We start from the raw sequence: 25,219 nt of genomic DNA, 5'->3' as shown, positions 1-25,219 counted from the left end.
AAGACTGTTTAAAAACTTAGATTTTTTTTGTTTTTTTGTTTTTTTTTTTTTGTTAAGCACAGAGCATTTGAGTTGTCAACCTCTCCAAAAGGTTTTCCAAAATATATGCCGATTGCTAGTTCAAGTTTCTTTGTAAGTAATTGTGGATCTTCGTTGATAACATAGTAGTTTTGCTACTTGCCACTTATTTAAGAAGGCTGGATTCCTATCATAGACTAGAGGAATTAGGCTCTCACTCCCTTAAGATATTCTGGATTTTTGAAACTGAACATTTAGCAAATTGGCCTGTGAACACTCTTTACAGTCTGCACATGTTACAATGTACCTGCATTTAAGCAGGATACTTGATTAGAATCCAGATACTAGCTCCAGTATTCCATTTAAAAAAATAATCATTGTATCCAAATGTCAGAATATGTATAATATTTGCATATATCAGATACGCTTTTGACAAAAAATATTTTTAATCTTGTTTTTGTTGCCGAATGTTAGCATTCTGGTTGCTAATATTTCGATTTTGAACACAGGTTGAGAGAGATGTGACTCAGCAACCCATACATTGTAACATAAACATTTGGTACGGTCGACCAAATCCAGCAGTTCCAATTTCTGGATGTATTTAGGGAAATGGGGGTATCAATAGAAATTTAGTTCTTAGTTGCTATTGTTGGTTTTATGGGTCATCAAATTCCTTAGTCATATTATGATAGTATATTTTCTCTGTGTAAATGTGTGCATGTTTTCACAGTTCAATTTGCATGTTGTATGAGCTGAAGTACCGGAAATAACTCTTTGGGGCAACCCTACTTCTTCACTTGAGATAGAATAAGCAATTAGCATTAGCAGAGGCATACGATACAAGAAAGAAAACTTATGCAGCATCAGCCGAAAAAAAAAAAAAAAAACACCCTCCTGTATCACTCATCTATTCACTCCAAATGCTTGTCCAGCTCAGCCTTAAATTTATTTAAGCTATCAATTTCCACAAGTGATGGAAGTCTGTTCCAGCAATCACCTACCTGCTGGCTGAAGGCAAATTTCCGCCCATCTGTTCTACAACTGTCTTTCCTCAGTTTGAATATATGCCCCCCCCTCAGGTTCTTAACCTAAGCAAGATCCCAACAGCATTGAGCTTCCTCAACCTGTTCAAGGCCCTGTACACCTCAATCAGATCACCACGCATGTGCCTACTCTCCGGGTGCTACACTTTGCAAACTTAAGCCTGTTTTGATTAGAGCACCCCTTTGTTCCCCTCGCCAATCTTGTTACCCTTCTTTGTACTCGTTCTACCAACTCTATATCCTTTCTAAATTGAGGCCTCCAGACCTGTACCTAGTATTCAAGGTGTGGCCTGACCATTGCCTTGTACAGTGGGATATCTGACAATCTGTTGGTGACATCATCAATAGTTGCTCCCGGCAGACATACCCTGGTTCTGCTCCACCTATCCTTATTACAAAAAATATTCCCCGTTTCCCTGACAATGGAGTCTCTTAATAAAACAATGTCCTTTTTAACCAGAGTAGTTTGCACTTGGTTTTTCTGTTTTGAGGCTCGAATCGGGTGTGCATCACTTGGTAGATTGCTGGAGTTTTGAGTCCCTGACGAGCTCCCAGATTCATTATTCTCGAGGGCAAGCACCCGTTTTTTCAGGGACTCAAATTGTTCCATCAGTGCACCAAATTGTAATTTAAGATCGCTGCACTCCTTACATCGATCACAAAGAAAAGAATCCCCAGGTGAGGTAGGATTAGTCACCAGGTCGACCTTGGAAAACATTCCACAGGTTCCACAACGGATTAAATCATTACTCACCCGTAAATCGTCATCGGCTATTTCCGTGTGAGTCACGATATCCTGTGACGTGTTTAAGGCAGATCTCGTAACTACCATTATAAAATTAAATAAATATCAATGAAAGTTAACTTTAAAAAATTATATCTATAATATTATTAAAATCAAACTGTTACAGGAAAACCTATAACAAAATAATCCAACAATATCTAAATAAATCAAATATTTAAAAGCACTATCCAAAAATAAACCACTTAACTGAGGAGCCATGACTAAGCGCGTCCGCTCACCTCAAATGCCAACACTGAACTCCTATAATTTTTTCCAATGTGGTGAGTTCACCCTCCACTTGCTTGCTTAAGTCAATTAAGGCAAGTTGAAATCACCCATAAGGAGGCATTTGCACTTGCTTTTTTATTCCATCTGCCTCTGCTATTCTTCATAAACTTCTTATTTGATGAATAATAGCATCTAGCAACAAGTGAATAATAGCATCCAATATATTCATATTTATAAAATTCTTTATAATTGTATACATGTAATAAGACAGATATGTGCATGATCATAATTTAAATTTCATACATGTAATGTTTTTTTTTAACTGGAAAATGGTAGAGGCTAGCAGCTTCATCTTTATATTTTGTCTATAACAGGGTTTTTTTGTTTTTTTTTTGAAAACAAAAGTTGTAAAAAATACAGCTTTTTTAGATATTAAATTTTTTAAATTAAAAACTAAAAAAAATCTGTACAGCGAATATTGCAGTCCATTAAGAAGAAAAGATGAAATATTGGTACACTTCAAGCAGAATTCAAAAACACCCATAACCTTTTGCCAGAATTTAGAAACAAACTTTACACTAGTCAGGTGTAATGTCCCATATTTTTAACAATTAGGGGTGCCACCACTGCAGAGTTAATTGCAACCCATTGCCCCCATGTCCTTTAGCCATCCTGTAGTCCATCTAAGGAACTTATGTGATCTCAGCATGTTCAAACTTATAATCGATGTCTCCCTTCCCCCACATGAAGGACCAACAAGGTCAAGTCAAAATTATATTTTACATTTAACATGATCATCAGTGACTCTTTCAGAAATTAGATTAGTTAAATAAGACTTTCCCTGCAAAATTGGACTTGCCGCATGTGACCTGTATTGCCAATATGCCAAAAAATGTCTTTATTGAATTCTCAGTCATTGATTTAATGATGTTCATTTCCACTGAAGTCAAAATGACTGATCTATCATTATCCACTTTGCTCTTAGAACCATCTTTATGCATGGGTGATGCTTTGACACTTCTCCAACCCCAAGGAATCTCTCCTAGCTTCAGTGATGAGTAATTAATCAAAATCTTAATGCTTCAATGCACTTTCTTGCCATCTTCATCAAAGTTACTGGTTAACTCCATGAATATTACTTGCCTCTTGGCTTCCAGGGTGTTTCTAACAAACTATTACCTGCAATTTCAATATCAAGAATTACATTCTGATCAGATATACTCACTCAGTTTTTTTTTATCAACACAAAGGGTCTTTTGTGTATAAAGATCAAGGTGTAGTACCAGCAACATCAATTAAGTTATCTAAGACCCTTTCTCGCATCCATTGCGTAAGGATCCAGTCTGATTTGTTTTTTTCTTTATATTCACATACATGAGAAATTCCTTATATCTACCCTTTGCTCTCTTAGCTAGTGATTTCTTATAATCATCTTTTACCAGGCTAATCCCTTATGTGCTGCATTACACACCTTGACTTGTGGCTATTGTAGGCGTCCACTTTACATCACTCTTATTCTCCCATCCTTTTCTGCTCATTATTCATCCATCTCAGCATCCTGCTCAAGCATATATTTCTTAATGGTATATATGCAGTCATGGCTTCTGTGAATACTGCTTTAAAGGTATTCCATAATTTCCCTGTATTCTCCCTCTCTCCCCCTCCACTACTGCTCATTTTATAGAGGCCATGCAGTACCTTAAACAGTTAAGTCTCATTTCTTGAAATTAAAACCTATGCCTTCCTTTAATGACTGTAACCCCCCTCTCTCTCTCTCTCTCTCTCTCTCTCATCCAAACAGAAGTTATGTAATCACTCCTTGCCTAGGGTGCCTGTAATATATGGTTCATCAGATGATATCATAGGGCTGCCCCTAGTAGTTTTACTAGTTGGTGATTTTCCCTCCTACTTTTTCCAGTCAATAAGGAACAAATTGAAATCACCTATTGGAAGGCATTCTTGCTTGCCTTTTCCATCTGCATATAGAAACTTATTATACTGTTCACAATCTTTTGATTTGTAGCATATCCTCAACTTAGTTTTTCTTTTGTCTCCATCTCCCTCTATGAAACTCTCCTACCTAGGCTAGGCGCATTATAGCCTAAGCTTCTCTTGTGTCAATAGCTTTTAAATAACAACAACAACAACAACAACAACCATCTCCCTCACACCACCAGAGCTTTGATTCGAGATACTACTGATGTTTGGGCAAGGGGCACCAAAAATTTGATGTCGCCCCCGTAGCCAGGTGGGAAGGAGTGCGTAGCATACGCTTCTTGATTAGACCGGGGTTCGAGCCCGTTACCACCAAATACGGAGGATGCGGAAAGGTCAGGGAATGACCACCGCATATTTCCGGAGCAATATGGCCTTAGTTGCTAATGCTCCTAAAAACCAAATAACAATACCAATAACCAAAAATTGAAAGAGCAAAAGAAAAAATATATCACTCTCAATCAACAAGAAACAAGTGAGCAATTTACAATTTACAAAAATTATACATACAATTAGGATCTGAATTTTTGACCATTGGGAAAAAACCAAGACCAGCAAATTTATCTGCTGCCTAATTGTTTAGTACAACATTTTGATCCAAATAAACATCACAAGCAAAGCCCTCTAAGCTGTCAATTGGAATGTGTCAAAAGTTGTTCCTCTGCTTTTAGAATCAATTGAATACCTTCAAAATTGTAGATGATAAATTAGAAATTGAACCTGAATTTGAGTTAACAAAAATCTTATCAAAAGTGAACACAAGAAAAAAAGTTGGAATAATAGAGAAAGAAAATTTTGGGATCCACTTTTTTGAAATTTTTTGATAGCACAATCCATTCATTGAAAGAGAGGTTTCATTTGATCACAAAGGATAACAATCAATTCTCATATGGATTTATAAATTCTGTATACAGATGGCAGTCAGAAATTCATCTCTATCATAAATTTATATAAAAAATTAAAATATTTGCAAAACCATTTGAAGGCAATTCTCATCGAAAATTGAGGTGCCTTCGTAGCCAGGTGGGAAGGAGCAGCAGTGCGTAGCACACGCTTCTTGATTAGACTGGGGTTCGAGCCCGTCACCACCAAATACTGAGGATGCGGAAAGGTCAGGGAATGACCACCGCATATCCCGGAGCAATATGGCCTTAGTTGCTAATGCTCCTAAAAACCAAAAAACAAACAACAACAAACAAACATCATCGAAAATCTTGCAGTTTGTTTGCTTTGACAATAATACAGCATCCCTAGCAAATATTTTCATAGAACTGAGAATTCCTGTAGCGTTGTCAACATCAGTGGCCAGCACTGAAGGGAGCCTATTCAAAGGTGACATTAAACAAAACCTGCCTCAGTTTCCACTATGACATAAGGTCAATTGGATGGATTGGCAATCTTATCAATTGAACACGCCGTTAAGGCCCAAAGAGTTAATCTTTGAAGCAGAAAATATAATGAATATATAATAATGCCACTTGATAAATTATGTTTTATTTTTGAACTGAAAAATCTTTTTCAGCTTATATGAATGGGATGGGAGCACAGGTGACAAAGAAAATTTTGCTCGGGCCTCTGCAACCATTTTAGCCAGTTCTGCATACCACACTGGGAATTCTTTTGTTTATTTTCAAGCTGTTTTTAATAAGAAGCATGACATTTTCACTCCTCTTATCTCATCTGCCCCTTATAAGTAGCTTATATGTGCCATAGTGAAATTCATTTTCCCCATTCCTACATTGCACCAATCACTTATTATTAGCCATATGGTGCAAAGAAGCCTGAGGCTTATGCTGCACCAGCCAAAAAAAATTTCTGAATTACCCTGAGAGAGAGAGAGAGAGCAAGAGTCAGAAGCAGAAAGGAAAAGGAATCATTGAGAAAGAGAAAAATGGTGATGATATCCAGCTCAGGACCCTGGGTGTGCCAAGCCCATACCCACATGATGTGAGCCCATGGGGTTGATCTAACTAGGTATTAAAACTCTTTTTTTTTTTTTTATTCACAACGTTAATGACATTGTGAGACTGTTCAGGCTAAGCATTCTGTCGTTGTTTAATTACCCTGACACATCTTTCTAATAGCAGAAGAGTCTTTAATTTTTGCAGCCTCATTATATCACTAGATAAACAGATATCAGTATTACCCTTGCTCCCCCTCCTCCATCCTAGCATTTTCTCCAAACCTTTATGGCCTCCTGAGTGACATTGGCAAAGACCCTTGCAATGTCTACTTCAACCATCCAACTATTCCATCTCTACAAAATTGATTCCTTCTGCCTTCTAGGATGGGCCATCAAAAGTGCTTTTCCTCAAAATCCAGGAAAAAATGCCATTAGGTCAAAATGTTCCAAGAACTGTAAATTCTTGGAACATTTTGAAATTTTTGAATTGGGGATACGTTTGCACATCTCATGCCCTGTTCTTGTTCAACATTGCCCTGTGCAATTATTTTTTCAACTTTTTGTGATTGCCAAGGGTGTAGATAACTTTATCTTTCTCTTTCTCTCTTTCAGAAACATATTAGAAATGGTAAGAGATCAAGAGCAGAATAAGAGTCTACATGAACAGTTCCATCATCAGGTAAGTAGTTAACTATTTTAAAATTAACATATTTAATATCAACAATTTTGTTTTCAAAAGTGAGATATTTCATTTATTTTACCAAGAGTTGATTATGATTAAAGAGGCCTGTGCACTCTGGCTTCATTATGAAACTAAAATTACTGTAACACAGAGTGAAAATGGATACAAAAATAGATTGTGACAAGTTTAATAATCTATTTTTGTATCCGTTTTCACTCTGTGTTACAGTAATTTTAGTTTTATAAGAGTTAATTAGTTCAATTTGCATGATGTGCTTTTTAAAACTAACTTACAGTAGAGATGGCTCTGAATTGTGTTGTATATAAAAATTTAGTCTTCTGGTTTGTACATAGGTTTTAACTTAACATGCTTTTTTATTATATTACTTCTTATATGGTTAAATGCTTTATTAAACTATTATTTGAAAAGGATGTTAGCATTTGTTTATTTTTGAAAAAGAGAAATAAATTTTTTTGTCAGTTTTTTTTTTTTTAAGATTAAATTGTTTGGTAGGTTGCCATCCTCTGCTTTACAGGTAATTTATAGGGCCTAGATTAAATTCACCAAACATCCTGGTTTCTGTGATTTGTTCCAGTGTCTAAACAATTTTTTTGTGGAGACATATACATAGAGTGGAAAAATGATGAAAATGCTTGATAAATGAAAGTAGTAGTTTTTGTAATTGCTATATGACGTATTTTTGAACATGCAGTGGTGATTTTATTTTTTTTATTTATTTTTATATATTTTTTTTTTTGTTTCTTGCGGGTAGTACTGTGAAGGAAAGATGATAATAGCTGTTGTTTATATAGAGGTGATATATAAAATACATGAAGAAAATGACCTACCTGTCTGAATTCCAAAGAGATCAAATTGTTAGTGCACATTTAGCATGGGCATCGACGAATAAAATTGCTGATTTGTTTAATGTATCCAATGCCACTGGATTGAAAAGTGATCTGCATTCACCAACAGTGGAAAAACAAAATCTGATAGGACAAATTGTGGTAGAAAAATTGAAGTGACTGAAAGAAACTTCCAGAGACTGCAGAGGATTATAGCCCAAAAACATAAAACTGTTGCCTCGGCAATCCAGTTTCTAGCAAAACAGTTTGGCTATAACTTCACAAAGCTGAAATTTATAGCATAGTCTCTATTACCAAGCCAGTCATTATTGATGGTAATGCGTAGAAAGAGAATGAGCACAAAACCTGTACACTTCATGATTGAAAACATATCATATTTTCAGATGAACCATCATTGACACTTTTTTCCAACACCAAGGAAAATTAATGTTTGCCGAATGCCAAAGGCAGCTCATCATCCTGACTGTCTTGATAGCTTATGACTGTCTTGTGCCAACCATTAAACATGCAGGAGGATCAACAATGGTTTGGGCAGCAATATTTTGATATTCTTTAGGTCCTATCATCACCTTGAATAGGCAAATGACTGTCGCTACCTTTGATATTCTGAGTGACCAGGTTCATCTCATGGGGCAAACATTGTTTCCTATAAATGATGCCATGTTTCAAGATGATAATGCTCCAATACACCAACCAGATGTGTCCAATATTGGTTTGAGGAGCTAAGGCTAAGCATTTCCCATGGCCTGCACACTCACCAGACAAACATTATTAAGCTACTATGATGGACATATTTGGAGAGGATAGTGAGAAACATATTTCCTCCACTTTCTTTACTTAAAGAGCTTAATGTTCCTCCATAAAGAATAGAGGAACATTCCTCTTAAGACAGTTCAAAATGTATTCAAATCTATGCAGAACACAAACTGTTTTAAAAGCAAAGTTTGGCTCAACACCATATTAGTACATATCTGTAACTCTTATCATAGGCGTTTCCCTTATTTTGTCCACCCCCTATGTGTACTGCCTTTCTGAAATTTTAAATATAATGGTTTTACCTAGTAGTGTTTATCATCTCTACTTGCATGAATTTGTTTTCACTCTCAAACTGGATCTACTAGATATGACTTCATACATGGCATTTTCATTTCTCTGCATAATGCACTACAGATTGAACCGAGAGATTGGCTTTCAATGTGCAAGTGGTCTTGGTGAACTATTGTCATTCTTTGCCAACTACACAGTAAATAAATGAAACAATTTTGTTCTTTATATAATAAGTTATTGATGCATTCAAAAACATGCTGGTTAAGTTTATACCAAGCAACTGATCAAATATTAAAAATTTTCAAAGTATTTGAAGATATTGTTTCTTGCAGAAGAAAAGCCACTAAAATTTATTGCTTTTTTTTTTTTTTTTTTTTTCGAATCACCATTACATGAAATATATTACCATGTTGTGTATAGTGTGCTTGGAGTATTTGATAACCAAATACTAAAAACTGAATGTTTCAAAAATTGCATAATAGAGGTCATTGACTGACAGTCATCAGATGATCAAAATGCTGAAATTATGCATTAGCATTAGTAGAAGCATATGATGCAAGAAAGAAAGCTTATGCAGCATCAGCCAGAAAAAGCAAACAAAAAAAAAAAAACTTCCACCACACCCCTCTGTTCGTTTGAAATACCTAGCTGAGCCTTAAATTTATTTAGGCTATCAACTTCCACAACAAGGGATGAAAGTCTGTTCCACCAACCAACTACCCGCTGGCTAAAGGCAAATTTCCGGACATCTATCCTACATCTGTCTTTCCTTGTAGGTTTAGATGTCTTTCCGGACATCTATCCTACATCTATCTTTGAATTTATGCCCTCTCAGGTGATTATTCTGAGCGAGAGGAAGAATCCCATCACCATTGAGCATGCTCAAACCATTCAAGGCTTTATACACCTAAATCAGATCACCTCGCTGGTGCCTAGTCTCCAGACACTGTAATTTGCAAAACTTAAGCCTTTCTTCGTAAGAGCACCCCTTTTTCCATTCACTAATCTTGTTGCCCTTCTCTGTACTCGTTCCAGCAGCTCTACATCCTTCTTGAAATGAGGCCTCCAGACCTGTATACAGTACTCTAGGTGTGGCCTGACCATTGCCTTATACAAGGGAATAATCACCTCCTTATCCCTTCTAGAAAAATTCCTGTATATCATTGATAAGACGCCATGAGCTACTCTTGCAGCCCATCTGCACTGCTCAGAGAACTTCATATCTGCTGCACAATTACCCCCAGGTCCTATTCATTCTCTACCACTGTCAGTATAGTACCACAGAGTTTGTATGTTGCTCTGGGGTTGCTGTTTCCCATATATTAGTACTTTACATTTGTCAATGTTAAACTTCATTTGCCACCTCTCAGCCCATCTGCTCAACCTTTCCAGATCCTGTTGCCGCAGCAATAGTGCCAGTAGTGTCTTTAACAACCCTGCCAACCTTTGTATTGTCTGCAAATTTGGATATTAAGCTTGATATACCATCATCAATATTATTTATAAATACAGAAAACAACAATGGACCCAACACTGAACCCTGAGGGACTCCACTGATAACATTAGTCCACAATGAGCAGTGTCCACTGATTACCACTCTGTCTTCTCCCCCTCAACCACCCCTTTATCCATAGCAGCAATTTGCTTCCAATGCCATACTGCTCCAATTTGTGCAGCAGTCTTCCATGTGCAACAGTATCAAAAGCCTTTCTAAGATCTCCAAGAATATAATGTCAAAGTTATTCCCTGCATCCAGTTCTTTTGTGACTGCATCATAGTATCCAATCAAATTGGTCAGGCAAGAATTCCCCTTAACAAAACCATCCAAGCTATAACTGAAGTCTTGTCTAGATGATCCTGCAGTGCTTCTTTAACCAGTGACTCCATTAATTTTCCTGGAACAGAAGTTAAACTCACAGGTCTATAATTTCTTGTGTCAGCCTTTGATCCTCCTTTGTGAATTGGGGTCACATTTGCACATCTCCAGTTTATGGGTACCTCCCCTGAGTCCAAGGAAGCTCTCATAATTATGGCTAAGGGTTTGCTTACTTCCTTTGCTGCCTCCTTTAATATAACTGGATAGATCCCATCCACCCCAGGTGCCTTTCTTGTGTTTATCTTCAACAATTTCTCCTCTGCTGTACTCTCAGTTATTACAAGATTATCTAGCTTACTTCCAGAGTTGAATACACCTCTGGCATTCCTCTCGTTGAATAACTCCTCATGTGTGAATGTCAATGCAAAATATTAATTTAGTTTGTTGGCTACCTGAGCAGGATCATCAACAGTTGAACCATCGATATCAAGTGGACCAATCTGATTTATCCCCTTCCTTCTAGAGTTTACATAAGTAAAGAACTCTTTGCTGTTTTTCTTTGCATCCCTTGCCAAAGATTTTTTGTAATTTGCCTTTGCCTGCTAACCTCCTTTGTGACTTGGTTACAGACCAGCTGTTATCTATCATAGGCTTCCATGTTATCCATTAATTTATATGTATTCCATGCATTTTTCTTCTCTTCCACATGTCTCATTAGTTTATCTGACAACCATTGAGGCCTAAACCTTGAACAATATTTCTTAGTTGGTATATAAAGCCTAGTAGCTTCCAAGATAAGTTCTTTGAATGCTTCCCATTTTGAATTTGCTGTTGATAACATCATCAGTTGGTCCCACTGTATAGAATCTAAATACCGTCTCAGACCATCGTACTCGCCTTTATGAAAGCAATCACCCTTCCCTTTACCCCTGATGGTCGTTACCTCTCTGAGTAAATCCCACTTCAGCACACTGTGATCACTGCCACCTAGTGGTTCCTCTATCTGCAGATTCTTAATGCATGAAGAATCACTACTGATAATCAAATCAAGAGTATTACTCCCTCTATTTGCCAGCCGAACATGCTGATGTAGAAAACAATCATCCAATAAATCCACAAAAGCCTTTCTTGGGGGGGGGGATTCAAGGATTAATAGATTAATAGTAGCCACTGGCATTTAAGAAAAAGTTTTAAACTGAACATGATGTTCAAAATGAAGATATGAAATCAGTTAAAGATGAAATACAAGTATTCAAAATATTAGTGTCTGAGTGACCAACCCACAAATTCCACTCAACATCTGGGAAATTAAAATCCCCCATTATAAGACTCTCTGATTTACTGGCCCACTCTATTTCCCTGTACAGTTTCTTATTATACTCATCAGAGTAATTAGGCCTGTAGCACAATCCTACTCTCAATTTTGATCTCCCAGTGCTTATGTCACACCAAACTGACTCGACACTGCACTGTCTGGCGATGTCGACTGGCTTCACTTCCTTGGATTTTATGTGTTTCTTAACTAATAGCATAACCCCTCCTCACTTCCTATCCTGTCTATCCTTTCTGTAGACGTTGTACTCCCCAAATTCCAATTCTGCATTCCTCATATCTGTGTGACACCACGTCTCTGATTTCCCAACAATATCCGCCTTTGATGCTTTGAGCAATACCTCAAATTCATCAAATTTATTTACCAAACTCCTAGCATTGGTGTACACGCAAGTATACATGCACCTGTTCTTTTTCTTAGCTACCCTAACACAACCCATGTGTTTACTTGTACCACAATGACTCCCAGCAGTCTCTGAAATATCCTGCATCTTGTTTTCCAGGCTTCTGCTCATTCCAATAGAAGCAGTGCAAGAATCACTTTTACCTTTGCCAGTGGCTACTGTTAATCTATTAATCTTTGGCAGTTTTCCGACCCACCTAACACTGCCTCGATAGCATCAGCAAATATTCTTGCACCCTTTCTATTTAAGACTATCCCATCCCTGTAGAAGCAGTCCCTTCTGTTAACAAGTACAGACCAGGCTGAAAAAAATTCTACCCCTTGAGCCTTGCACAATCTTTCCAGGGCCGAATTGATCGACAAGGCTCTCATCATATACTCCCTCCTATCGTGTCTGGCAGAATTGCAGACACTTTCAAATTCAACCCTAATTCACGGCTTTTTTTCAACAGTGACCTCTACTTGTTAAGTAATTCTGCCTGTCTCCTACTCTTAATATCATTAGTGCCAACGTGTACAACTATATCACCTTTTGTGCCCTTAAAAGATGATATCTGCTCTACAACGTCATCAACCTTTGCCCCTGGCAGACATACCCTGGTACTGTTCCACCTATCCTTTTTACAAAGCATGTTCCCCGTTTCCCTGACAATAGAGTCACCAACAACTACAACAACATTTAAGAAAAAGTGTTAAACTGAACATGATGTTCAAAATGAAGATATGAAATCAGTTAAAGATGAAATACAAGTATTCGATATGCATTAATGACTTGTTAATATTTAGAAAAATGGAGTGACCCTTCAATAAATTCAAATTTTTGGAATGTGTGCTTTTAAAAAGTGTACCAGTTTAGGAGGAAGTACAAAATATGTGCAAAAATATTATTTATTTCTATAAATAATATTTTTGCACATATTTTGTACAGAAGAGCTGTAACTAAGAATCATGAATAGTCCTGGGTTTTTTTTTTTTTGTTATTGTTGTTGTCGTGTTTCATGAGCAGGCTTCTGAAATTGAAAAATTATGTCGCTTTTTGATTGCCACTCTGCACATAATGAGGATAAGTGGTCAGGCGAATAAAACTCGTGGATGTAAATACAATTAATTTCATCATCGTGTAAATTTTTATATTTGATAATCAAAATGTGATTAGGCAGGAATTAGGTTTGGTAAAATAATATATTCGAAATTGATAACCATAACCATAGCAGACTAAACCGAAAGGATGATTCTGACTTAGACGTAATCATTGCTACTGCCAATGTATGGAGAGATTAAAATTTCAGCTCACTTTGCTAAGTGAGAAAATATTTATGGTTACATGTGACTACATAGTGCTCGAGTTCCCGGTGAAAATTGATGTTCTTATAAATGCTGACATGGTACAAACATCATCAATCGATAGCACATCATTTCCAATTTGGAAACTTTTTGTGGATAAGTTTTCAGTACTTATTGATGTCATTAAAGATAAAGAAAGAGATGAAGCAATAGTTGTTTTGCAGCATCAGTGTTGTCAGTTTAAGTTCGAGAATCTACAAGATGCTATTTATGAAAGAGGAAAGAACTGATGTACACTGTTCCTTGCCTGGGGAACTTTGAAGGAAATTTGAAATATAACAAATTATCCCAAGTCACGTGGCAGTTAGCAGTTTCTCATTGCATTCAGGCAGGTTCAGGCACTTTCCAGATGTTGACTGGAATTTGTGGGTTGTTCACTAACACTAGCAAGACTTTTGCTGATTTCTTGGATGACTGTTTGCTACAGAAGCATGTTTGAGAGGCAACAAGAGTAAGCAATACTCTTGATTAGGTTATCAGCAGTCATTCTTTGTGCATTAAGAATCTGCAGGTAAAAGATTCACTGAGTGGCAGTGATCACAGTGTACTAATGTGGAATTTAATTAAACACATAACTACTATCAAAGGTGAAGGGAAAGGCTTTTGTAAGGGTGTCTACAGTGGTCTCAAAGAGTTTATAATTCTATGCAGTAGGACCAGCTGATAATGTTACCAACAGCAATTTCTAAATGGGGAGCATTCAGGAAAGTAATTAGAAGCTACTAGGCTTTCCATACCAGTGAAGAAATTCCTGTTCAAGGCTTCTTAGACCTAATGGATGTCAGATGAACTATTGAGACCCGTGGAAGAGAAGAAGAGTGCATGGAGTACATAGAAATTATCAGGTGATACAGAAGCCTATGGTATATATAAATTAGTTCGTAATCAAGTCACTAAGGAAGTTAGACAGGCTAGGGCAGATTATGAAAAGTCTCTGGCAAACAAAAGCAGCAAAGACTTCTTATATTAACAGTAGAAGGAAGAGGCTGAATCACATTGGGCCACTTGATGTCAGTTGGTTAACTATTGATGACCCTTCTCAGGTTGCTAACAAATTGAACAGGTATTTTGCATCTACATTCACACATGAAGAATTCTTTGGGGAGGTGATGACAAAAGTTTATTAAATTCTAATAGCGAGCTAAATGACTTTGTGGTAACTGAAGGGAAAGTGGAAGAGAAATTGTTGAAGCTGAACATAAAAAGGAGCCTGGGGGTGGATGGAATCTACCCAATTATGTTGAGGGAGGCAGCAAAGGAGGTAAGCAAACCATTAGCCATAAGTATGAGAGTATTCCTGGATTCAGGGAAGGTGAATATGGACTGGAGATTTAAAATGGATCCCCAGTTCATAAAGGGGGATTAAAAGGTGACATGAGTAATTACAGACCTGTTAGCTTAACATCTATTCCAGGGAAAATAGTAGAGTCACTGGTTAAAGAAATAATGGAAGACCATCTGGTCAAGAATGCAATTATACTGCAGTTATAGAATGGATTTGTTAAAGGGCAGTCTTCTCTACCCAATCTGAAAAGTTACTATGATGCATTGGCCAAGGAACTGGATGGAAAAAAAAAGTTAATATCATATACAGTCAGTCCTCGTATAACACGTGTTTACACTACACGAATTCGATCATACACAATTTATAAATAGGGGAAGGATATCTTATATAACACAAACCGAATTCGCTTGTGCACGATTCGCCTTTATGTTTACAAGAAATGGCAGTCAAACGCAGAATCACCCCAACCGAACGCAACACGATAGAAATGAAGAGAAGATTCTGAAAATGTATTTATGTGTTTTATTTCAGTGAAGGGGAAACACATTTCACCATAATAACGTAAAAACCAACACAATTCCAGCTATCGATATTATCGCAAATGCAATTAGATCGAGTTTACTACCAGTTTATAACAGATTCCACTAGCAGAAACGCAACTGGAAATTGTTTTTATTGTTTTATGGTAGTAACCCCTAGAAATGTGCTTTAGTAAAATGTGAGGCGTTAATGGTGTATCTCTGCCTTTACGGTGTTGTTTATTCAGTTGCTACACGCGCGCAGCCTTGTTTATGTGTATCAAGCGTGCCTCCTCGTTTTGTAATTGTGCTTTATTCCCTAAAAATGAGTAAAATACTTAAAAGGTGTGAAAAGGAAGCATCCTGGTGAAGATACTGCAGATTCAGAGAGAAAAAGAAAAGCAATATCGATAAACAGAGGCAGACTGGGTCAAAAATTCTTACCCGGGAAAATTTGTAGTGGCCTCATACTAGCATTTATGGCCAAAATCACACCAGCCTCCGGCCCACCGGGGTTTCCCCGGTAAGGCTTATGGCCAGTCCGCCTCTGTCCATAGAGAAAAAATATGAAATTGTGAAACGCTTTGAGCGAAATGAAAGATCATGTGATATTGCACGTGATATAAAAACAAGTTTCATAGCAGGAACAACTCAAAGTGTAATTAAAATCCATTAGATTAAGACACAAAGAATTAGAGATGGAACGGCTGTCATCTGTTTGGATAGAAAATCAAACAAAAAACAAGTTTGCTTAAAATAGAAGTAAAAGCATTAGCAATATTTTTATTACGTAATAGTCGTAATAAAATACGTAAGTATTTTATTACGATTATTTATTGTGTTTGGTAATGTTTTGGTTACAAATGTGTGTTCAATCTTGGGTGGTCGGCACCTAACACAATTTTTCCCATATGGCCTGTTGTTTATATTGCACGATTTTGCATTGCACGAGGGTTTCTAGGAACGCAACTATCGTGCTATACGAGGACTGACTGTACTTGGATTTCAGGAAGGCATTTGTACTATACCACATAAAAGATTGCTGTAAAAACTGCTTAAGGGCAAGTTACTGCAATGGATAAGGCGATTGTTCAGTGGAAGAAAAACAGAGTGGTTATCAATGGGAACTGCTCTTCATGAACCAGTGTTATTAAGTGGAGTACCCGCGGTGATGGGTGTTGTTTTCACATTATTTATTAATGATATTGATGAAGATATATCAGGCTTAAGGTCTAAGTTTGCAGATGATACAAAGGTTGGCAGAGTGGTTAAACAACAGTAATCAGGGTCAGCTATTGCACCAAGATCTAAGAAAATTGGGTCGATGGACTTAGAAATGGCATTTGAAGTTTAACATTGACAAATGCAAGATACTGCATATGGGTAGCAGTAATCTCAGAGTAACTTATTAACTGTGTGGTACTGCATTCAGGGTAGTGGAAATGAAAATAGTAATAGTTATATAGCACAAGAAAACTACAGGCTTTTGCTGCACTGGGCAGGAAAAACAAAAAAATAAATAAAATAACGAGTAGATAAGAAAATACAAATTCTTTGCTTCCTTCCTCACATAGATAACTATCCATTTGACATGGATACCAATATATTCAAAGGTCAGCTGGATAGTTACTGGATACTGTCAGCTGGATAGTTACTGGATAGCCTCAACTACCTGCGATGTCAATAAAGCTCGTGGGCTAAAACAAAACTTCCTACAATCTAATTTAAACTTCTTCTCCTGTAATTTCATTTCATGCCACCACGTTCTGAAATTCTCTATAACAGCAAAAATCCCACCTTCATTCATTTTATTATCCCCTCTCAGAGCCTCATAAACCTCAGTCATGTCACCTCTGAGGTGCCTGGCTGCCAGGCTCTGTAGCCCACATAATCGGAGTCTTTCCTAGTCTTTGTCACCCTTTTGCTGATCTCACCATGCATGTTGCCCCTCTTTGGACCCTTTCAAGAAGCTCAGTGTTTTTTTTTTCAGATGAGGTCTCCATAGTTGAACACTGTATTCCAAATGCAGTCTTACAATTGCATTATACAGTGCAACTGTAACCTCCACAAGATAATGGATAACGTCTCTACAGGATAACGTTTGATAAATCATATCATCATCAATAGGACACCGTGGGCTTTCCTGGCTGCCTGTTTATACTGCTCAGAAAACTTCATATCTGTCTGTGTTGTAACTCCCAGATTCCTTTCTTCCTCTACTGTTTTTTATTCAACTCCACCAGGTGTATAATATATTTTGAGGTTGCTATTTCTTAAGTGCTTGCATTGTGCTGCATTAAAACATAGATGCCACTTTTCTGACCATTCTTGAAGCCTGTTCAAGTCACCTTGAACCAACACTGATCATAATCTACTCTACCAATCTATACATCATCTGCAAATTTTGACATCAAACCTTCTATCTTATCATCAGTGTCATTTATGAAAATCAGAAATAACAGTTGTCCAAGAACTGATCCTTGGGGAGCTCCACTTCAGACTTCACACCAATCTGAAGAATATCCATTAATCACAAACTTCTGCCCTGCAGCCACCAAGTAATCAGCCTTAGAATCTCTCCAGTAATTTCTACATGTTCCAGCTTATACAGTCTCGTGATGGACTGAGTCAAATGCCTTGCTAAAATCCAAATAAATTATTTCAAAATTGTTCCCTACTAAGTTAGTTAAACATGATTTTTCCTTACCACGTCAGATTAACTAGTTTACCGACTTTGCTCTTGGAACCACCTTTATTTATTTGTGATGCAGTCACTTCTCCAATCCAAAGGAATCTCTCCCAAGGCCAAAGATGCTCTCATAATTAACTTCAATGGTCGAATACACTCCCTTATGGCTTCCCTCAAAGTTACTGGGTATATGCCATCAACTCCAGGTGCCTTACTTGCCTTATGCTCGAAATATTTTCTAATAATTTCATAATCACTCACTGAATTCATCCACAACATGAGCTGGATATCATTTAATTCATTAGTCATGATGAAGCCAAGAATATTCTCACCTCTAGTATTTTTTCTGACATTCTTGTACAAATAATAATCAGCTAGTTTATTTAGAAAAATTTTTCTCCAATCAACATGAGGCAGATTGAAGTCACCCATGATAAGATATTCATGCTTGCATGCCAATTCCATTTGCATTTAAAGACTCACGTCATACTCTTCACAATCTTCTGGTATGCAAAAACGATAGGTGGATTAGGACCAGGGTATATCAACTTTTAAGGGTGTAAAAGGTGATATTGTTGGAAACGTTGGCACTAATGACATTGAGTAGGAGATCAGTAAACTTATTTAACAAGTATAGGGTAATGTTCAAAAAACGTCACAAGTTAGGGTTAAATTTGAAATTGCCTACAATTCTGCTCAGACATGATAGGATGGTATCTGTGTGTGATGAGAGTCTTGTCGATCAACTCGGCCCTGGAGGGATTGTGCAAGGCTCACGGTTAGAATTTTTCTCAGCATGGTCTGTGCTTGTTAACAGCAGAGACTGCTTCTACAGGAACTAACGAGACTGGTGGCAGAGAAGAAAAATGCATGGGATGCACAAATTGTCAGGCAACACAGAAGCCTATGGTAGATCCAAGCTAGTCTGTAATCACGTCACACAAGAGATTAGGCAAACGAAGGTAGATTATAAAAAATCCTTGGCAAAGGATGAAAAGGAGATTAACAAAGACTTCTTTACTTATATAAACTCTAAAAGGGAGGGGTTGAATCAGATGGATCCACTTGATATCAGTGGTTTGACTGTAGATGATCATTCTCAGATAACTGCCGAACTAAATGAGTATTTTGCATCTACATTCCCACGTGAGGAATTATTCAAGTTTGACTTTGGTTGCAGGGAAAATAATGGAGTCACTGGTTAAAGAAGCATTGCAGGATCATCTACACAAGACAGCAGTAATAATTCAGACACAGCATGGGTTTGTCAAGGGGAAGTCTTGTCGGACCAGTTTGATTGGATATTATGATGTGGTCACAAAGGAACTGGATACAAAAAATAATTTTGATATCATATCCTTGGATTTCGGAAAGCTTTTGATACTGTTGCACATGGAAGACTACTGTACAAATTGGAAAAGAATGGCATTAAGGGCAAGTTGCTACAATGGATAAAAAGATGGTTGAGTGGGAGGAGACAGAGAGTGGTAATCAGTGGGTACTGCTCTACGTGGACTAATGTTATTAGTGATGTCCCTCAGGGTTCGGTGTTAGGCCCATTATTGTTTTGTATATTTATCAGGTATATCAAGGTATATCAAGATTAATGTCAAAGTTTGCAGATGATACAAAGGTTAGCGGGATTGTTAATAACGTAATGACAGTATGCTGCTGCAACAGGATCTGGAAAAGTTGGGTAGATGGGCTAAGAACTGTCAACTGAAGTTTAAAATTGACAAATGCAAAGTATTGCATATGGTTAGCAGTAACCCGAGAGAAATGTACCAACTGTGTGGTGTTGCTCTCCGGGTAGTGGAGAATGAAAGAGGTCTTGGGGTAATTGTGCAGTCAGATATGAAGTTTTCTGAGCAGTGCAGACTGGCTGCCAGATTAGGTCATGGAGTCTTTTCAATGATATACACGAATTTTGTGAGTAGGGATAAGGAGGTTATTATCCCCTTGTACAGGGTGTCTCAAAAATATTGGTACAAACGTTTAGGGGAGGTAGGTAACATCTAAAGGAATGTGAATCGCCTAGGAACCCATAACCGGAAACGTCACGGGAAAGTAGTAGCAGAGGCACAAGAAGCAGAAATGACACAAGACAGTAATTAGGGGCAAACATTTATTTGACATAATATTAATAATGGAGTGCGCGATGGATGCATTTCATGGTGTTACAATAGATGCTCGAAGGTTCCACCATGAGACGCGATGCATGAGTGACACTGACGCAGCATGGATTGACGGACACGGTCAAACACACCTGGAGTTTCTTTGACAGTAGCAGCAGTGCAGACGAGTCTTGCCACAAGATCCATTTCCATCTCCACAGGCTATTCATACACGATAGATTTGAGGGCCCCCCCCCACAGAAAGAAATCAAGGCTTGATAAATCAGGTGAGCGTGGGTCCAGGCAACTGGTCCACCACGGCCAATCCATCGACGCCCAAAACTCCTGTTCAAATGGTCAAGAACACACCTTCCATAATGGGCACCCCGTCATGTTGAAACCAAATGTTGCGTCTCACATTTGCTGGAACAACGTCAAGTAACCCTGGTAAAACTTGTTCAAGAAAGCTCTGATATTTAGCAGAGTTCATGTGGGATGGTAACAGGTATGGGCCGACTAAGCAGTCACCGACCATACCTGCCCACACATTTATTGCGAAGCGATGTTGTGCCTCATGGGGGTGCACACCATATGGGTTGTCGTGAGCCCGAACATGAGCATTGTGCTGATTGAATAAGCCTTTCCGAGTGAAATAAGCCTCATCTGTGACCAGAACATAGGCTGGAAAATTCAATCTTGAACACTTTCTGGGAGAAACCACTGCACAAAAGCCACACGTGCAGGATGATATGGGGAGCAGTAACTGAACCCTTTAGGGTTCAGTTACTGCTTCTCCAAGATCATCCTGCACATGTGGCTTTTCCTTACACCCGAAAGGGGTGTAAGGAATTGTCATGCCAGACACGCTGTACACTGCATAAGGTATAAGGTATGTTCGTGTCAAACGGCACCTGGGATTTCTCCCAACTTGGCGTGTGTTTCGCTGTATCGAGGACAGTACACTGTCAAGCCAGAGACTTAAAAGTGTGTGGGCCGTGTCTGTGCAGTGTGATATGTTGTGCCCATTGTTTGACCGGCTTATTGGCCACCAGGCCCCTAGTGGGGCCTGATGTTGCCCATACCCTGCCACGTGGAGGCTAGCCGGGTGTATCCAGTATCACAACAAATTGCTCTGACAGGTCCTGCCGCCTAGTTTCCTGGGATTTCAGTGGCTAGGACCTTAAAAAAAAAAAAAAAAAAAAAAAAAAATTTTACTCATTTGACATTAGTGCTTAATGGGATTGCTGTTTGGAAATCACTGATTGGGGTTGAATGCTAAAGAGATGTGTTAAAGGCCTAATAGGTTGGGCAAAATTTTTATGGTATTAAATTTAGACGTGAGGCTATACGCTAGATAAAAACTAATAGTGTTTGTTGTCTTAGAGATTTAGACAAAACCGGTGGAATTTAGACTTTGATTAGAATTTGGCAGCATTGTTAAGGGTGTACCTTGGTCGAGTTAGTGAGAGAGGGGGGAGACTGAAGACTGGGGGGGAAACAGATGAATAGGGATGATAGAGTAGGCATACCCATAAGAGGTCAGTGGAAACGAGCCCCACCAGGCAAAGTATGGGGGGGTAGGCAGGGAGGGGAGGAGACAGAGATCCGTCTCCCCCGCACGCTGCCTGGGGATGGGGTTTTAAAGGGAACCAGGTTAGAGTACCCAGTTCAGATCACCAATGCCGTGTTGGCAGCAAAGCTGCAGAATGTCTTCGTCAGTGTCATGTCCAAGCAGTGTCGAGTCCGGTATGAAGGTCAAGCTGCCCATCCTGCTCCGGGGGTGGGATATGTTAGCTGGCAGTGGTGAACCCACAAGACGAGGGGGTGGGAGAGACATTTATTTCATTCGTAATCTGCATTCTCACTCTACTTGCATTTTTTTTTTTTTTTATGTATATATATAAAAAAATATATATACATAAAATTGTATATATTCACTACCAGTGCGACAAACTTGCAGGAGATGTAGGGGGCACAAAGACGAATCGGAATCAAATAGCATTGCAGGGTCCGAAATGCCTTCATCATGTGGTAGAGGACGTTTAACGGGAGGACGCGTGAACAGCAATCCCGCTGGAAGTCAGCATTTGCAAACCGTTTCTGTTGAAGAAACCAAGTAGCAAAAGTCCTCCGGAGTGGATAATCCGCAGGCTCCAATGATTGGACGCGTTGCAGATGGTATGAACTGATTTGGTTTGTTGACAGTATCCTCCATACAGTGAATTGGGACATACCCAATCGTTGGCCTATCGCTCGAGTACTCGTACTGGGATTGCCTTCTACAAGACGTAGGACATTCTCCTCATTCATTGTCTGGCATCCTCGTCGTTCGCTCTCGATTCGTGGTACCTCTCGTGAAACAACCAGTCTCACATAACCTTCTGTGCACGTGTGCGAAAATTGTATGATGAGGAGCACGCCTGTGCAGGAAACGTTCCTGGTACAAGCGCAGAGTGGCGCGCCCATTACAGTCTGCAGCTTCATACGCGAGGTGCATGTTGGCCAGTTCAACGTTTGAATACTCGTACATCCTACTGCCTCGGGAACCGGTTCGCAAATGCTGACTTCCAGCGGGATCGCTGTTCACGCGACCTCCCGTTCAACGTCCTCTACTGCATGACGAAAGCATTTCGGACCCTGCAATGCTATGTGATTCCGATTCGTCTTTCTGCCCCCTACACCTCCTGCAAGTTTGTCGCACTGGTAGTGAATCATCCTGTACATATACTTTTTTTTTTTTTTTTTTTGCAGGCCAGGGGGGAATGCAGTGATAATGTTTATGTGGTTAGTAAATGTTTGTTAGTACAGTATACGTAAGGTAATGTAAGTTATTTTTAACTTTGTATTCTTTCGGCCAATTACATTCACTCTCTCTTTCCCTCATGCTAGGTCACGCTTTATTTCCCCAGAACTGCCATTTATTCCCTTTTAGCATAATTCCTAGTTCACTCAGTGCCCAGCCTATTCATTCTATCTTTCATTTTCATTCATTCATTCATTCATTCTTCTTTCATTCTACATTTTATCCCCTTGCTACTAGCTTACTGATATTTTTCGGTTAATCTGCTTCCCTGGCTGCCTGTACATCTCCCTCCCCTGCATGGTTACTTATTTGGTGTGGGGCCCTAGGTTCCTACACATGACAGGGTAGTCCTGTGGAGTTTTGTTATATCAGGTTTCTGTCAGGGTGCAGAATACTGCTGTCCTAACAGTTTTTAACTCATCGTCTGGGCGTGGTGGGAAACTTGGGCAATTTTACTATTGATTATTGTCTAATTGCTGGGGGGCTGAATTGCCATTCTTTGGATTGCTTCGTGCATTTCGAATACTTTCTGTGTGAAAGATGTAAAAGCTTTATAATTTTGCTCTTCTATGATGAACAGATGTTCTTCTCCCCTGGGAAGGGGACCAATCTGTGCTATTAGCTCTGTTCTGGGGATGTCACATATTCTACATTCAAATAGAATGTGTGCCCAGTCTTCACTTTCGCCACAGGTGCAGTTTGGGTCATCGGTCAAGCCTAAGGAGGTTAGTTTCGCCTTTAGGGAGCCGTGACCTGTCAATATAAATTTTGTAAAAAGTCCAGGGGCATACCACTTAGGTGGCTCTGGGCTAACTATTGACACCCGTGGCAGAAACCGTTTGGTAACCAGACCTCTGGTTTCCTGCTCCCACTTTGTTTTCCATAGCTCATGGAGCTTTGTGGCTATTCTTTTTCTTTCATCATTGAAGGTGTTGGTTGTGTCAAGGGCTATCCCCAGAAATTCTGTGGGCATGCCCTTTTTAAATCTATAATATAAGCCTCTTTTAGCTACTTCCAGGTAAAGTGGGAGAGTTCCGGCCAGCAACTGTAGTGCAGATGTGCTTACTGTGCGACACGCTCTGGTAATAGTGAGTAGTATTGTCCTTTGTATTGATTCTAATTTATTCCTGTTTCTTGCTATGGCCAAGCAGATGAACCACACACCGGCTCCATAGGTGATAACAGGTAGGAAATACAAGAAAGGCACCTGGGGTGGATGGGATCTATCCAGTTATATTAAAGGAAGCAGCAAAGGAAGTAAGCAAACCCTTAGCCATAATTATGAGAGCTTCCTTGGACTCAGGGGAAGTACCCATGGACTGGAGATATGCAAATGTGACCCCAATTCACAAAGGAGGATCAAAGGGCGACACAAGTAATTATAGACCTGTTAGTTTAACTTCTGTTCCAGGAAAATTAATGGAAGCATTGCAGGATCATCTAGACAAGACTTCAGTTATAGCTCAGACACAGCATGGTTTTGTTAAGGGGAAGTCTTGCCTGACCAATTTGATTGGTCAGGCAAGACTTCCCCTTCACAAAAAAACTGGATGCAGGGAATAACTTTGATATTATATACTTGGATCTTAGAAAGGCTTTTGATACTGTTGCACATGGAAGACTGCTGCTATGGATAAAGGGGGGGGGGGTTGAGGGGGAGAAGACAGAGAGTGGTAATCAATGGACACTGCTCATCGTGAACTAATGTTATTAGTGGAGTCCCTCAGGGTTCAGTATTGGGTCCATTATTGTTTTCTGTATTTATAAATGATATTGATGATGGTATATCAAGCTTAATGTCCAAGTTTGCAGACGATACAAAGGTTGGCAGGGTTGTCAAGGACACTACTGACACTATGCTACCGCAACAGGATCTGGAAAGGTTGAGCAGATGGGCTGAGAGGTGGCAAATGAAGTTTAACATTGACAAATGTAAAGTACTACATATGGGAAACAGCAACCCCAGAGCAACGTATCAACTCTGTGGTACTACATTGACAGTGGTAGAGAATGAAAGGGACCTGGGGGTGGTTGTGCAGGCATATTTGAAGTTTTCTGAGCAGTGCAGACGGGCTGCAAGAGTAGCCCGTGGTGTATTGTCGATGATATATAGGAATTTTTCTAGCGGGGATAAGGAGGTGATTATTCCCTTGTATAAGGCAATGGTCAGGCCACACCTAGAGTACTGTATACAGGTCTGGAGGCCTCATTTCAAGAAGGATGTAGAGATGCTGGAATGAGTACAGAGAAGGGCAACAAGATTAGTGAATGGAACAAAGGGGTGCTCTTATGAAGAAAGGCTTAAGTTTTGCAAATTACAGTGTCTGGGGACTAGGTACCAGTGAGGTG

General features: G+C 38.9%; 1 protein-coding gene across 2 annotated transcripts in view; it reads left to right on the top strand.

Annotated features, from left to right (window-relative positions):
* Window positions 1-25,219, top strand: part of LOC150079140 (vacuolar protein sorting-associated protein 11 homolog) — a 697,977-nt gene that overhangs the window by 649,748 nt on the left and 23,010 nt on the right. For both annotated transcript variants that reach the window (XM_090382204.1, XM_090382205.1), the window contains one exon: window positions 6,584-6,650. In XM_090382204.1, coding sequence (XP_090238330.1) covers window positions 6,584-6,650 — 67 coding nt within the window. The remainder of the gene's footprint in view (window positions 1-6,583; window positions 6,651-25,219) is intronic.

Source organism: Mastigoproctus giganteus, chromosome 10 (assembly GCF_048544385.1).
Source record: "Mastigoproctus giganteus isolate SK-2022 chromosome 10, ASM4854438v1, whole genome shotgun sequence".
In the NCBI taxonomy this organism is placed as follows: Eukaryota; Metazoa; Arthropoda; class Arachnida; order Uropygi; family Thelyphonidae; genus Mastigoproctus; species Mastigoproctus giganteus.
The sequence above is the reverse complement of the archived record's forward strand: the minus strand, read 5'-3'. Positions and strand labels throughout refer to the sequence as shown.